The following is a 17,513-nucleotide window of genomic DNA, read 5'->3' on the forward strand; positions in this document are numbered from 1 at the left end:
CCCGCACATGTGCGTACATGCACATGTGCACTCACACAACAATCCACCCGACTAAGCTGAGCAGCCCCACCTGGAGGAGAACAGAGCTGTTAAGCCAAGTCCCATCCAACTGCACTCTCCAAGTGCATGCTCTAGAGGACTACTACAAGTCCCTACACCTGCTTAGTGTAGGGACTATAAGTGCTTCATAGTTTGAGTTCCGGAGGAAACCAGATGTAACATCATTTGGGTTTCATTCTGTTTGCTGTTTCATCAAAGGGCCATTTTTTCCTCTCCTTTTCTCCTTTCTTTAATTTTTTTTTGATACAGAAAGAGAAAATTTTATTTTTATTTTACTTTAATATTTTTAAAATTCTTCTTACTATTTTTTTATTTTTTATATTTTTAATTCTATTTCACCTTCATTTTATTCTATTTTATTGTATACATTTTTTTAAATTTAACTTTTTCTCACTTTTTTTATTTCTTTCTTTTCTTTCCCCTATTTCTCTATTCTATCAAGCTTCTTTAAACAACCAGACCAAAATGCACCTAGGATCTAGCTTCCGTTGTTTGATTTTTGGTGTTGTTTTTCATTTTTAAAATTAAAATTTTTATTTTATTAATTCTTTTTCTTCCTCCACAATGACAAAACAAAGCAATTCATCCCCCCACCAAAAAAAAAAAAAAGGACAGGAAGAAATAACAGCCAGGGGCTTAATCAACATAGACATAAGCAAGATATCTGAACTACAATTCAGAATCATGATAATAAGAATACTAGCTGGGGGTTAAAAAAGCATAGAATCCCTTTCTGTGGAGATAAAAGAAATAAAATTTAATCAGGATGAAATTAAAAATGTTAAAGCCGAGGGACACCTGGTGGCTCATTCAGTTGAACATCCAACTTTAGGTCAGGTTATGATCTCATGGCTCGTGAGTTCAAGCCGCACGTTGGGCTCTGTGCTGACAGCCCAGAGCCTGGAGTATGTTTCAGATTCTGTGTCTCCCTCTGTCTCTGCCCCTCCCCTGCTCTCTCTCTCTCCCTCTCTCTCCCAAAATAAATAAACATTAAAAATATGCTATAACTAAGATGCAATCTTAAGTGGTTGCAATAGTGACAAGTATGGACGAAGCAGAGCAACGTATCAGTGACATAGAAGATGGAGTTATGGAGAATAATTAAGCAGAAAAACAGAGTGAAACAAAGGCAAAAGAGCACAATACAAGAATTACAGAACTCAGTGACTTATTAAAAAGGAATAGCATCCAAATCATGGAAGTCCCAGAAGATGAAGAAAGAGAAAAAGAGGTAGAAGGTTTAGGAGAATAAATTATAGTAGAAAACATTCCTAACCTGGGTAAAGATGCAGACTTCAAAATTCAAGAAGCACAGAGAGCTCTCATTAGATTTAAAAAAGTCGGCCATCAACAAGGCATATCATAGTCAAATTCACAAAATACACAGACAAAGAAAGAATTATGAAAGCAGCCAGAGGAAAAAAAGTCCTTAACCTATAAGGGAAGACAGATCAGGTTAGGCAGCAGATCTATCCACAGAAACATGGCAAGCCAGAAAGGAATGGCAGGATATATTCAATGTGCTGAATTGGAAAAATATGTAGCCAAGAATTCTTTATCCAGCAACATTGTCATTCAAAATACAAAGAGAGATAAAGAGTTTCCCAGAAAAACAAAAAATTAAAGGAGTTCATAACCACTAAACCAGTTGTACAAGAAATTTTAAGGGGGACTCTCTGAGGGGAGAAAAGATGAAATGGAACAATAAAGGCCAGAAGCAACAAAAACTAGAAAGGACCAAAGAATACCACCAGAAACTCCAACTCTACAGACAACACAATGGCAATAAATTCATGTCTTTCAGTACTCACTTTAAATGTCAATGGACTCAGGGCACCTGGGTGATTCAGTTGGTTAAGCATCTGACTTTGGCTCAGTTTATGATCCCACAGTTCATGAGTTTGAGCCCTGTGTTGTGCTTTGTGCTGACAGCTCAGAGCCTGGAACCTGCTTCAGATTCTGTGTCTCCCTCTGTTTGCCCCTCCCCTGCTCATGCTTTCTCTCTCAAAAAAAAATAAACATTAAAAATAAATAAATAAATAAATAAATAAATAAATATCGGTGGACTAACTGCTCCAATCAAAAGACATAGGGTAACAGAATGGATAAGAGAACAATATCAATCTATATACTGTTTACAAGAGATCCTTTTTATTTTATTTTATTTTATTTTATTTCAGATTAAATATAATTTATTGTCAAATTAGTTTCCATACAACACCCAGTGCTCGTCCCAACAGGTGGCCTCCTCAATGCCCATCACCCACTTTCCCCTCTCCCCCAACCCCCTTAAACCCTCAGTGTGTTTTCAGTATCCAGGAGTCTCTTATGGTTTGCCTCCTTCCTTCTCTGTAACTTTTTTCCCCTTCCCCTCACCCATGGTCTTCTGTTAAGTTTCTCAGGATCCACATATGAGTGAAAACATATGATATCTGTCTTTATCTTCCTGACTTATTTCACTTAACATAATACCCTCTAGTTCCATCCACGTTGCTACAAATGGCCAGATTTCATTTTTTCTCATTGCCAAGTAGTATATAGAAACCACATCTTTATCCATTCATCAGTTGATAGACATTTAGGTTCTTTCCATAATTTGGCTATTGTTGAAAGAGTTGCTATAAAAATTGGGGTACAAGTGCCCCTATGCATCAGCACTCCTGTATCCCTTAGGTAAATTCCTAGCAGTGCTATTGTTGCATCATAGGATGACCTATTTTTTTGAGGAACCTCCGCACTGTTTTCCAGAGCTTCTGCACCAGTTTGCATTCCCACCAACAGTGCAAGAGGGTTCCTGTTTCTCCACATACTTTCCAGCATCTGTAATACAAGAGACCCATTTTAGACAGAAAGACACCTTCAGATTGAAAGTAAGAGCATAAAGAAACATGTATCATGCTAATGGTCACCAAAAGAAAGCTGGAGTAGCCATACTTATATCAGACAAACTAGATTTAAAATAAAGATGATAACAAGAGATGAATAAGGGCATTATATCATAATTAAGGGGTCTATCCACCAATAAGGTATAACAATTGTAAACATTCATGCCCCCAATGTTGAAGGAAGCATATGTATAAGTCAGTTAATCACAAACATACAGAAACTCATTGATAATAATACCATAATAGTAGGGGACTTCAACATCCCACTCACAACAATGGACAGGTCATCTAAACAGAAAATCAACAAAGTAACAATGGCTTTGAATGATACACTGAACCAGATGGACTTAACAGATATTTTCATAACAGTTCTTCTTAAAGCAGCAAAACACACATTCTTCCCGAGTGCACATGGAAGATTCTCCACAATAGATCACATGCTGAGACACAAATCAGAACTCAACAAATACAAAAAGATTGAAATCATACTGTGTGTATTTACAGATCACAATGCTATGAAACTTGAAATCAATCACAAGAAAAATTTTGGAAAGACCATGAATACATGGATATTAAAGTACATCCTATGAAAAAATAAATGGGTTAACCAAGAAACTAAAGAGGAAATTAAAATGAATATTGAAGCCAATGAAAATGAAGACACAACAGCCCAAAACCTTTGGGATGTAGCAAAGGTGGTCATAAGAGGGAATTATATAGCAATCCAGGCCTTCCTGAGGAAGAAAGAAAGGCCTCAGATACACAACCTAATCTTTCACCTTAAAGACCTGGAAAAAGAACAGCAAATAAAACCCAAAACCAGCAGAAGACAGGAAATAATGGTATTGAAAAAAAAAAAGACAACAGTAAAACAGATCAATTAAACCAGTAGCTGATTCTTTGACAGAATTAACAAAAATGATAAACGCCAAGCATGCTTCTTAAAAAGAAAAAGGAAAGGACCCCCCAAAAAAATCATGAATAAAAGAATAAAGATCACAACCAACACTGTAGAAATACAAACAATAAGAGATTATGAGCAATTATATGCCAATACATTGTGCAATCCTGAAGAAATGCACAAATTCCTAGAAACATATAAACTACCAAAACTAAAAGAAGAAGAAATAGAAAAGTTGAACAGACCCATAATCAGTAAAGAATTAGTAATCAAAAATCTCCCCCAAAAATAAGAGTCCAAGGCAAGATGGCTTTCCAGGGGAATTATACCAAACATTTAAAGAAGTGTTAACACCTATCTTTGAAAGCTGTTCCAAAAAGTAGAAACTGAAGGAAAACTTCCAAACTTATTTTATGAGGTCAGTGTTACCCTTATTTCAAAGCCAAAGACCCCACTGCAAAGGAGAACTACAGACCAATTTCCCTGATGAACGTGGATGCAAAAATTCTTAACAAGATACTAGTTAACTGGATCCGACAATATTTATCCAATAATAAAGTATTATGATCATGATCAAGTGGAATTTATTCCTGGGATGCAGGGCTGCTTCAATATCCACAAATCAATTAATGTGATGCATCATATTAATGAGAGAAAGAAGAACCACATGATTTTCTCAATAGATTCAGAGAAATCATTTGATAATATATAGTCTCTTTTCTTGACAAAAACCTTCAAGGTAGTAAGGGTAGAAGGATCACACCTCAATATCATAAAAGCCATCTATGAAAGACCCACTGCTAATATCATCCTCAATGGGGAAAAACTGAGAGCTTTCCCCCTAAGGTTAGGAACATGACAAGGATGTTCATTCTCACCACTGTTATTCAACATAGTGTTGGAAGTCCTAGCCTCAGGAATCAGACAACACAAAGAAATAAAAGGAATCCAAATCATCAAGGAGGAAGCCAAACTTTCACTCTTCGCAAATGACATGATACTTTATGTGGAAAACCCAAAAGATTCCACCAAAAAAGTGCTAGAACTTATCCATGAATTCAGCAAAGTCACAGGATATAAAATCAATACACAGAAATCGGTTGCATTTCTATACACAAAATAGAAGCAGCAGAAAGAGAAACCAAGGGATTGATCTCATTTACAATTGCACCAAAAAAAAACCATAAAATACCTAGGAATAAACCTAAACAAAAAGGTGAAAAATCTATACATTGAAAACTATAGAAAGCTTATGAAATAAATTGAAGAAGGCACAGAAAATGGAAAATTATTCCATGCTCATGGATTGGAAGAAGAAATATTGTTAAAATATCAATACTACTGAAAGAAATCCAAATATTCAGTGCAATCCACTATCAAAATAACACCATCATTCTTCATAGAGCTAGAACAAACAATCCTAAAATTTGTATGGAACCAGAAAAGACCCTGAATAGCCTAAATCCTAAAAAAGTAATCCTAAAAAAGAAAACCAAAGCTGGAGGCGTCACAATTCCAGACTACAAGATGTATTACAAAATTGTAATCATCAAGCCAATATGGTGCTGGCACCAAAATAGACAAATAGATCAATGGAACAGAATAGAGAACACAGAAATGGACCCACAAACATACGGCCCACTAATCTTCAACAAAGCAGGAAATAATATCGAATGGAATAAAGATAGTCTCTTCAGCAAATGGTGTTCCTAGAGGAGAAATCAGGGAAAAAAAAAACTCTTTGACCATTGCCACAACAACTTCTTACTCAACATGTCTACAGAGGCAAGGGAAACAAAAACAAAAATGAACTAGTGGAACTTCATCAAAATAAAAACCTTCGACACTACGAAGGAAACAGTCAGCAAAACTAAAAGGTAACCAACAGAATGGGAGAAGATATTAGCAGATGACATATCAGATAAAGGGTTAGTATCCAAAATCTATAAAGAACTTATCAAACTCAACTCCCAAAAAATGAATAATCCAGTGAAGAAATGGGCAAAAGACATGAATAGACAGTTCTCCAAAGAAGACATCTAGATGGCTAACAGACACATGAAAAAATGCTCAACATCACTCATCATCAGGGAAATACAAATCAAAACCACAATGAGATACCACCTTACACCTGTCAGAATGGCTAACATTAACAACTCAGGCAACAACAGATAGATATTGTCAAGGATGCAGAGAAAGAGGAACACTTTTGCACTGATGGTGGGAATGCAAACTGATGGGGGTGCAGTCAGTATGGAAAACTGTATGGAGTTTCCTCCAAAAATTAAAAATGGAACTACTATATGACCCAGCAATTGCACTACTTGGTATTTATCCAAGGGATACAAGTGTGCTGTTTCGAAAGGGCACATCCACCCCAATGTTTATAGTAGTGCTATCAACAGTAGCCAAAGTATGGAAAGAGTCCAGATGCCCATTGACTGATGAATGGATAAAGAAAATGGGGTATGTATATACAATGAAATATTACTTGGCAATCAGAAAGAAAGAAATCTTGCCATTGTAACAATATGGCTGGAACTAGAGTGTATCATGCTAAGAGAAATTAGCCAGTCAGAGAAAGACAAAAATCATATGACTTCACTCATATGAGGAATTTAAGATACAAAACAGATGAACATAAGGGAAGGGAAGCAAAAATAGAATAAAAACAGGGAGGGGGACAAAACAAGAGTCTTAAATACAGAGAACAAACTGAGGGTTGCTGGAGGGGATTGGGGTGGGGGGTCCTGTGCCTTCACCTTGTGCTGTATCTGCGGGTTCCCCGAAACATTCTCAGTTATGGCATCTAGAAGGTATTTAATACCCCTTTTGAGGACTAGAGTCACACAACTATGAGAATATTAATGTACATTTCCTGTATTATTTGTAAAGGAACAAAATAATATTTTTAAATCATTTTTGAATTTTCAGAGATAAGAAAACGTTCCTGATAAGTATCTATCTTATCTTGATGATAAGTATCATCAAGCAGTGAGAAATGGAAACTATTTCTATGGCATTCTTTATTTTGGATGTGCAAATGCAATTTATATCCTCTGTAGTGAAATATCCTCTCTAGTGGTTTTCTTTGATCTGCTTTCCCTGTAATACCAACTTCTTCAACCATGGATTTTACTACAGTAATTACAAATCATCATTTGATTCCAATCCCTTTGTGAAAACATAATAAATAGTGATTTTTAGATAGTGGAACACTATATTCCATTTTCAAATGAAAATAATAATGAGGTATTCGCAGTTCATACAGAAATTCCAAAAAAATACCCTAAATACAAATGAACTCTTAAACACCTATATAACAACTCCAAAATTATATCTGAGAACTGTACTGGTTATGAATTATAATGTTATTCCACACCGCAAACAACACACGCTATGACGATAGAGAGATAATAGTTAAAGGATAATAAAGATACTACTTAAATTGGGCCCAGCTTTGCTATAGGTTTAGTAGGTTTGACTATGTGAAGGTCACATACCATGAAGGGCTAAACTTTCCAGGAAAGGGAGTGGAATTGAAAATCATAATGCTAAAAGTGCAACAACTGATGATTGAGCCTATCAGTTAGCTTGCTGTGTAACAAACCATCCTAAAATCTAGTTTTTTATTATTTTGTATTATTCTTGGATTGGATTGGCAAGTCGTCTGATCTGGGATGGCTAGTCAAGGATGGCTTTACTCACCTCTCTGGGTGTTGGCTTGACTTGAGCTGATACCATGGAAACATATGGGCATTTCTCATTTCCGGCAGATTGGCCTATCTCATTCATTTGGTGGTGGTTTCATGGTTCCCAAGAGCAGCAAGATAGGCTACCCCAGCACTCAAGACTTTCCAAGTTTCTTCTGCTGTTACATTTTCTATTAAGCCACATGCCCAAGACCATGAACAAAGTAAAAGGAATTCTTATGGCTGTTTTTGCAAATAACTTACCATAGTACAGTACACACTTTCATCCAGAACCACTTACCTCTCAAAATTTTTGCTGATGTGCACATAAAGATTCAATATAACAGATTTTCCACTTGATTGTAAATTAGGATAAAAATGTAAACTTTTAGGGGCGCCTGGGTGGCGCAGTTGGTTAAGCGTCCGACTTCAGCCAGGTCACTATCTCGCGGTCCGTGAGTTCGAGCCCCGTGTCGGACTCTGGGCTGATGGCTCAGAGCCTGGAGCCTGTTTCCGATTCTGTGTCTCCCTCTCTCTCTGCCCCTCCCCTGTTCATGCTCTGTCTCTCTCTGTCCCAAAAATAAATAAACGTTGAAAAAAAAATTTTTTTTTAAATTAAAAAAAAAATGTAAACTTTTATAGAGAATATTGAGACAATGAGAGTTTGGATAGAAAGGGTAGGTGCATTTTCAAATGGAAAACCTGAAAGTGGAAGAAACTGTGTTTAAGCACAAGTGTTATGAACAGCTTTGGATAACTTTGTGTTTTACTTCTGACACTTTCAACTAACATTTTGCCCATAATTGAGATATTTGAGCAGCCTTTAATTGGCATGTGTCTGTATTACAATTTTATAAAGAAAACTTCCCATGACTTCCTTTACTAATGTATTTACCCATCAGTACCAGGTGATGTGCTGATGTGCTGGGGATCCAAGGAAGATAGCCTCTGTCCCTGGGATGTATGTCCTTTGCAAACCCAGTATCCGAGTCCCTGTTGTTTATTAATCAATCAATTTCACCCTCTTCTACAGCAAAGGAAAGTAAAGGAGTGTTGGGAAGTAATTTTCTAATTTTTATAAGTCACAGATTGATATCATTAAGAAGCATAATTTTTCTTCCGTTTTGTCAAAATGCTCCACATGCTGCAACAATTCATGGCCTATTTAGGAATCTTTAAGTTCTCCAATTATTAAAACAAATTAGGAACATAAGGTCTCCACAAGCATGATGATTTAAATTGGGGGATTCTGCACATTTATCACATGTTACATTTACTACTATTTTAAACACATTGATTTCACAGCTATTTATGAATTATATAAAATGTTTATTTGTAAGAATGATTTTTTTCTTCTTCAGAAAGGAAAATTGATTAGTGACATTGTAAATAAGTTTATGAAAAACATAAAAATATTTCTATGTGGGTGGGAAGTGTTTCTTCAACATTTAGTAAAATGTAGACACAACAAAACATCCATCCCATGCACTACACACACTATCCATATTATACCATCTTGAGTTGGAGTTTGTGGCAAGGCTTTAGAATAAAGGAAGTATCCTCTCAAATCCCTCTGCCTCCAACCCCAGAGCATCATGGGGTGTTCCTTTCCCTTACAAGAAAGTAATATTGGAGGTGGAGACAGGAATCCATGACTCACTCTGTAAGCTGAAGCCTCACAGATGGTTTCTGAAAACAATGGTTCTCTCTTTATCTCTGGTTTTGCTTTCTGTGGTTTCGCTAGCCCTCAGTCAACCTCAGTTCTGAAACTGATGACCCTCCTTCTGATCTATTGTTAGGACAGTAGTCGCCTAACATTATATCACAATGCCTATGTCATTCATCTCACCTCATCTCATCACGTAAGCATTTTATCATCTCACATCATCACAAGAAGGATGACTACAGTACAATAAGATACAAAGAGAGATAGAGAGAGAGAGAGAAAGCACATTTGCATAACTTTTTTTGCAATATATTTGTTATAATTGTTCTGTTTTGTATCAGTTATAATTAACCTCTTACTATGCCTAATTTATAAATTAAACTTTATCATATGTATGTACATATAGGAAAAAAAAGAGTATATTATATGGTCCAGTACTATCTGTGGTGTCAGGCATTCAGTGGGGTTCTTGGAACATATTCCCCAAGGATGAGGGGGATAACTGTACTTCATGTAGAATTCAAACATATAAAATTTCCTTTTAGTGGTAGGGCGTAGAACTTGTGTAGAAGCCATTCTATCTCATCTTTTTTGCAAAAGTTAAGACAGAAATGAGTGAAATGGAAAATTACTTTCAACAGTAGAAGGCTAATGTAGGCATGAATATGGAAATATAAAATGTTGCAATTGGAAGGGCCCTACGTTTAATCTACACCAACCACCCCATTGTGTAGATGAGGAAACTGAAGCTGAGGAAGGTAAACAATCTCATGTGGTTTGTAAACAGGGTGAATAGGGAGGGAACTTCTGCACTGGGCTTCTTCCTTTTACATGTCTGGTGGTTTCTTCCTCTAACCAGATTTCAGCCACCTCTAGGGAAACAGATTTTAACTGTGTAGTTTAGAGCAATTAGTGCTTAGCAGTTGTGGGACTTGATGAAAATTACTTAATCTCTTAAACCTTAGTTTAACCACTGGGAGGAAGGGTTATTATAGTCTCTGTATCAATAATCAGAGACTGGAAGGTAAAGAAACATTTGCACCTCATATCTTGCTGTATGATTTACTGATTTCAAGTCAGCATTTTTAAAATGTTTTATTGTGAAGGTATATAACCTGTGCATTAGTGGGAATAGGAAGTAAAGGTGATAGAGGAGAGGAAGAACCTTTGTAGGACACTCTTTGTTTTGCCATTTTTACACAATAAAAACAAGCACTTAGAATTTTGGAGCCCAAAATTCAAACAAATTTTGACATATTGAGTAACCTTGGTAAAATTCCTCAAGTTTTCTGAGTTTTAATATCCTTGATATAATATTGATTTTAACAAATCTGTATGATTTTAGGTTTTTTGTAAAATACAGTTGGGACTTTAATAGAGAGTATTCTTTTTTTAATTTAAATTTTAGTTAATATACAATGCAATATTGGTTTCAGAAGTAAAATTCAATGATTCATCACTTACATACAACACCCAGTGCTCATCACAAGTGCCCTCCTTAATACCTATCACACATCTATCCCACCTCCCTTCCACCTCTCTCCATCAACCTTAAGTTTGTTCTCTATCATTAAGAGTCTCTTGTGGTTTGTTACACTTTCTTCTCTTTCCCGCCTTCCCCTGCGTCCATCTGTTTTTTGTTTGTTTGTTTGTTTGTTTGTTTCTTAAATTCCAAAATGAGTGAACTTATCTGATCTTTATCTTTCTCTGATTGACTTATTTCACTTAGCATAATGCATTCTAGCTCCATCATGGCATTGTAAATGGCAAGATTTTCATTCTTTTTGATTGTCAAGTAATATTCAGTTGTATACATATACCACATCTTTTTTTTAGTTTATTTATTTATTTTGAGAGAGAGAGAAAGAGCACTAGTGGAGAAGAGGCAGAGAGAGAGGGGGAGACAGAGAATCCTAAGTAGGCTCCGTGCTATAAGTACAGAGCCCTACATGGGGCTTGATCCCATGAACTGTGAGATCATCAGCTGAGCCAAAATCAAGAGCTGGACAAGAGTCCATTAGGACTGAGCTAGACAGGCACCTCAGTATACCAGATCTTCTTTATCCATTCAACAGTTAATGAATATTTGGGCTCTTTCCATAGTTTGGCTATTGTTATTAATGCTGTTATAAACATTGGGGTATATGTAGCCCTTCAAATCTGTATTTTTGTATCATTTTGGTAAATAACTATTAGTGCGATTGCTGGGTTGTAAGATAGTTCTATTTTTAACATTTTGAGGAACCTCCATACTGTTTTCCGGAGTGGCTGCACCAGTTTGTGGTCCTACCAAGAGTGCAAGAGGGTTCTCTTTCTCCACATTCTCACTGACACCTGTTGTTTCTTGTGATGTTAATTTTAGCCATTCTGACAGGCGTGAGGTGATATGTCATCATGGTTTTGATTTGAATTTCTCTGATGAGGAGTGATGTTGAGCATCTTTTCACGTGTCTGTTGGCCATCTGTATGTCTTCTTTGGAAAAGTGTCTGTCTATTCATGTCTTCTGCCTATTTGTTTTTTGGATGTTGAGTTTGATAAGGTCTTTATAGATTTTAGATATTGCCCTACCCTTTGTTAGTATGTCATTTGCAAATACTTTCTCCAATTATTTGTTATCATTGATCACATAGGTAGGCCTTGGCCCTGCTTGGAAGAACATTTTTCATCCTTTTCTCCTCATTCTCTTATCTGATAAACCAGTATTAAAGAAAAGAAGGAAGTAACATGTATGAATATCTGTATGAGTCACACTGTCATTGTCATATGCTGAATTTTATTTAAAGTACTGAGTGTGTTCCCTGTGCAAATATAGCCTGTTACATAGTCAGCAATCATCATTGTTAGGCTAAAATCCTGCCATCAAGTAGTTGAGGTGCCTACTCACCTCATCCAGTCTATTCTGTCTGGCAGAATTGTTACTGTCTCATCAGGTATGCTTTTGAACTTGCTCCAGGTCTTTTGTTCCATCTATTGTGTGGCTCACTCCTGCACCTCTCTGAGGTTTTGGTTCTAAGTCAACTTCTCAATAAGAAAAGCAGTACTTTCTCCCTCATTCCACTCCCCATTCCACATTTTCCAAGGTACCAGTTGGTATAGGCTGTGGATTGCTCCTCTTACAAACTGCTCTGGGGAATTTTGCACCCATGATATGTGTCCAGCATGAATCAGCAGGAGCTATGCTCCACAGTCTCTCACACACTGAAAAGGAGGTGTGCTCTTCAAACATCATCTCAGAAATGGCACACCTCACTCTGCTCACATTACACTTTATCATAAATAAGGTGGCAGACACAGCCCCAAAGGGGGAGGGGGAAGTGCAATTCTACTCTGTGCCCACAAGGAGGGCTGCTACAGTACTTGGTGAAGAGCACCAGTGACCACCATGATCTGTATCTAGCTGCCAAATATTGTCTATCTCTCCGACATCAGGGAAGATACATCCCACCCTTCTTCAAATGAGGTAACCAAAAAGGTCCACCCAGGCCCAGCTTCAACGTCAAGGTTATGTGTATTTGTGCTGACATCCACATCAATTCTGTACATGGTTTTTCTTGATCTATCAACTTCTAAACTAAAGAGAAAAGCTATTTGACCTACTCCAGCATACCTGGTATGTCTACAACAATGGAGAAGAACCAGGATCATCACAATCAACCCACTGGTTTCACAGCAATTTTGAGACTCTAATTGGCAGATCCTGAGTGGGCTCTGTTCCCTGGAAGGAAGGCATCTTCTTTGATTAAACTTTAATTCTGCTCCTAACGTAGGGTTCCAAAGGACTCTTCTCCCTGGCTCTTGACTCCATTGTCTGAGAGTTTATTCTTTTTCCACTACTTTAGCCATGAGAAAAAAATGAGCATTGGAAAATAAGGTCTGATCAGTTTTCCAAGCCATAATCAGCCCATTATAGATAGTAATGCAAAAATACATCTCAGTTTCAAAGAGTCACAGACATCTCTTCCTGACGTGATGGTCCTTTGGCAGTAGAACTCTCTTAAAACTGAGTCAGCTTCTTACCTATTAGGAGAGTTTCACATGTGCATAGCCACATTCACAGACCTTTTGTGAACACTATTCTAGGATTCACCATGTGCCTATGCTTTTACATACCACTGCCTCTCCCATCCTTTTGCTTTCAAATGGACTCTTACTCTTTCTCTTAAATTAAGTATAGTTACCTTGGCCATATCAGCCTTCAATGGAAGAGTCATACCTTAGTCTCATATCCTGAAGCCATGTTTGTATGATTAAAGATCTTACAGGTTGACAACTTAATCCATTTAGGGATTTTTAGCAGTGATTCTGATTATTTTGCAAAGCTGAGTTTCAATCAACTTTTATTCTCAAAGCATTTCTTGATATTCTGATTTACTGATGGGAATGAGAAGTATTTGCTTCTTCTAACACTGCAAGAAACTGCTTTATCTTTCTTTTCTCTTTCATACTGCTTTCAGACTGGCCAATTATCTTCTGAGATAATTTCTTTCTTATGTTAACTTACCAAAAACAGTCAATAGCAGCCAACACATTCTTATTAATGTTCCTTTTCCAACCTCTGCCCAAAGAGCTACGCATTCATTAGATGTGTTCTGCCTTATTACAGGTGTCAACTTTGCCAAGCATTTAACCCATGAATGACATGAGCCACTTTATCTCCAGTTCTAAGCCTGTTATAGTTTTGTTTCAGCATTCTTTTTTGTTAATAAACTGATTTTCTTTCTTTTATTTTTTATTGAGATATAATTGACATTTAATGTAATATTAGTTTTAGGTATACAAATGTTTTGACATATGTATATGCTACAAAATGATTACCATAATAAGTCTAGTTAACATCCATCATCCACATAATTAGAAATATTTTTTTCTATGATGAGAACTTTTTTTTTTTAATTTTTTTTTCAACGTTTATGTATTTTTGGGACAGAGAGAGACAGAGCATGAACGGGGGAGGGGCAGAGAGAGAGGGAGACACAGAATCGGAAACAGGGTCCAGGCTCTGAGCCATCAGCCCAGAGCCTGACGCGGGGCTCGAACTCACGGACCGCGAGATCGTGACCTGGCTGAAGTCGGAGGCTTAACCGACTGCACCACCCAGGCGCCCCTATGATGAGAACTTTTAAGATCTACCCTTAGTGACTTTCTATTATGCAGTACAGTATTGTTAACTATAGTCACCATGCTGTACATTACACCCCCAGGACTCATTCATCCTATGATGGGAAATTTGTACCTTTTGATTCCTTTCATCTTTCCCCCCCCTCCAACTCCCCACACCTGGATTCACCAATCTGTTCTCTGCATCCATGACTTCAGTTGTTTGTTTTGTTTTGTTTTAGTTTCCACATAGAAGTGAGATCATATGGTATTTATCTGGTTTGGTCTGACTTATTTTACTTATGGCAGCACTGGTTGAAACCCATTTTTAAATTAGTATATGACAGGAAATAACACATATGCATGCGTGTAGACACACACACACACACACACACACACACACTTCCTCTTAGTCTCTCTCTCTCTCTGTCTCTCTCAGTCTCTGTGCAGTTCTGGGTTTAGAGTCTGTCAATGAGAAACGTGAAAAATTCTGGACGGTGATGAGGAGTCAGAGGCCATTATTCTCCAGAGGCTTGTTTAAGCAGAAACATGAACAGAGGGAAGGACTTGAATGGGACCTTCTGGATGCTGAGATTTCACTCAGCTCTGGACGCTTCCACAGCAACCTGCCTTCAGCTGCTGCTTCCCTGGAGTTTTCTCTCTCAGCTCCTCAAACACTTAAGCAAGATGCAGATTCTCTGTACATAATTCTTTCCATATTGAACCCTTGGATAACTTTTGTATTTTCTAGCTGAAATATTAACTAATACACTGAACTCATTTTTTATGATTGGTATATTTGACCATCAAGCATGCTGGGTTTTTTTCACCTTAACTGTATGTTTAATTTCCTGACTAGAATACAAGCTCCATGAGGACAAGGAGTTTTCTTGGCACAGGGCTGGGTCTTCAGTGGTTTGCAGGGCCTGGCATACTCAGTGCAGCAAACATATGATAAATAAACATATTAATTAATAAAAACTAGGATCTGGTCAGTTCAATTACCTATCTCAGAAAGATTCTTTAACTGGAAACTCGGTGTAAGGAATAAATGTGGGATTTGTTGAGGATTACTGAACCCACACTCTGTAAGAGCAATTCATTTATAATATCTAATATGTAAAGGAAACTAAAAGATATAAAAATCTCCAATAGTCTGCATCTAGATCCTCCTTACTATGGGCTTGATTGCTTTAAACTGTGATTAGGGGAAATGCCTCTGAGGTAGTCTAGTCTCTGGACATTTCTTTAGGTCTCATGGTAAAATTAGTACCATCCCACACCTGATGGTCACAGCAAAGTCTTATTCTGTACAGAGAATATCAAATGGTTTCCAATTACAGAGGTCACCTGAACCTCACCAGCATTCTCTTGAATCAGAGTTTGGCTTGAGTTCTATCACCTTTATAGTTCTTTGTTGTTACTTGTTTCTTACTTTTCTTTCTGATTTGAGTTGTGTTGTTTCAGAAGGCCTTTAAGTGAAGATAATAATTATTATATAAGCTAATACTTATGGATCAATGCCAGACACTAAGGTTTTTCCTTTAATCATTTCCTTTCTTTTTTATACCTCATTTAGGAAGTAGGCATTCTACCCATTTTACAGATTATAATGATGCTTAAATAGGCTGTGTTACCTGTCAAAGCTTGGACTTGAGAATGCAGGGGGATCTGCATCTATGCTCTGATTTATAGTCTACTACCTCTTGGCCCCTTATCACACTTTATGTGTTTATTATAATTTAAGATTTACAGAATCTTTTTTACATATGTTATCACGTTATTGCCTAATAATACTGGTTATCATTTGTTAAAATGTGTGCTATGTTGAGCCAGGCACTATACCAAGCACTGACAGAAAGGTACATGGGGGATAAGGGTGTATACATGAAGGAAAACCAAACTCTTGACAAAGGAAATAAAGCATACAGAAAATTTACTAATAGAACGATGTTGCCTCTCATTTTTCTCTGTTTCAGGAATACCAAATTGATATATTTTTTGCTCAGACCTGGACAGACAGTCGCCTTCGATTCAACAGTACAATGAAAATACTCACTCTGAACAGCAACATGGTGGGATTAATATGGATTCCAGATACAATCTTCCGCAATTCTAAAACTGCAGAGGCTCACTGGATCACCACCCCCAATCAGCTCCTCAGAATTTGGAATGATGGGAAAATCCTTTACACTTTAAGGTGAGATGTTGGTGTATTTTTAAAAAAAATTTTATGATAAAATTTATTATCAGATTGGTTTCCATACAACACCCAGTGCTCATCCCAACAAGTGCCCTACTCAATGCCCATCACCCACTTTCCCCTTTCCCCCACCCCTCATCAATCCTCAGGTTGTTTTCAGTATCCAAGAGTCTCTTATGATTTGCCTCCATCGCTCTCTGTAACTTTTATTTCCCCTTATCTTCCCCCATGTTCTTCTGTTAAGTTTCTCAAGATCCACATATGAGTGAAAACATATGGTATCTGTCTTTCTCTGACTTGCTTATTTCACTTAGCATAATACCCTCCAGTTCCATCCATGTTGCTGCAAATGGCTAGATTTCATTCTTTCTCTTTGCCAAGTAGTATCCCATTGTATATATAAATCACATCTTCTTTATCCATTCATCAGTTGATGGACATTTAGGCTCTTTCCATAATTTGGCTATTGTTGAAAGTGCTGTTATAAACATTGCCCCTATGCATCAGCACTCCTGTATCCCTTGGGTAAATTCCCAGCAGTGTTATTGCTGGGTCATAGGATCGATCTATTTTTAATTTTCTGAGGAACCTATACACTGTTTTCCAGAGCTGCTGCACCAGTTTGCATTACCACCAACAGTGCAAGATGGTTTCCATTTCTCCACAGCCTCTCCAGCATCTATAGTTTCTTGGTTTGTTCATTTTAGCCACTCTGACCAGCATGAGGTGGTATCTCAGTGTGGCTTAGATTTGTATTTCCCTGATGAGGAGTGACATTGAGCATCTTTTCATGTGTCTGTTGGCCATCTTAATGTCTTCTTTGGAAAAGTGTCTATTCATGTCTTCTGCCCATTTCTTCACTGGATTATTTGTTTTTCAAATATTGAGTTTGGTAAGTTCTTTATAGATTTTGGATGCTAACCCTCTGACAGGTCATTTGCAAATATCTTCTCCCATTATGTCATTTGCCTTTTAGTTTTGTTGATTATTTCCTTTGGAGTGCAGAAA

The 17,513-nt window shown here is 37.1% G+C and overlaps 1 protein-coding gene across 3 annotated transcripts in view; it reads left to right on the forward strand.

Moving 5' to 3' along the window:
- Positions 1-17,513, forward strand: part of GABRG3 (gamma-aminobutyric acid type A receptor subunit gamma3) — a 718,893-nt gene that overhangs the window by 380,896 nt on the left and 320,484 nt on the right. For all 3 annotated transcript variants that reach the window (XM_043554901.1, XM_043554902.1, XM_043554903.1), the window contains exon 4: positions 16,282-16,502. In XM_043554901.1, coding sequence (XP_043410836.1) covers positions 16,282-16,502 — 221 coding nt within the window. The remainder of the gene's footprint in view (positions 1-16,281; positions 16,503-17,513) is intronic.

Source organism: Prionailurus bengalensis, chromosome B3, assembly GCF_016509475.1.
Source record: "Prionailurus bengalensis isolate Pbe53 chromosome B3, Fcat_Pben_1.1_paternal_pri, whole genome shotgun sequence".
NCBI lineage: Eukaryota > Metazoa > Chordata > Mammalia > Carnivora > Felidae > Prionailurus > Prionailurus bengalensis.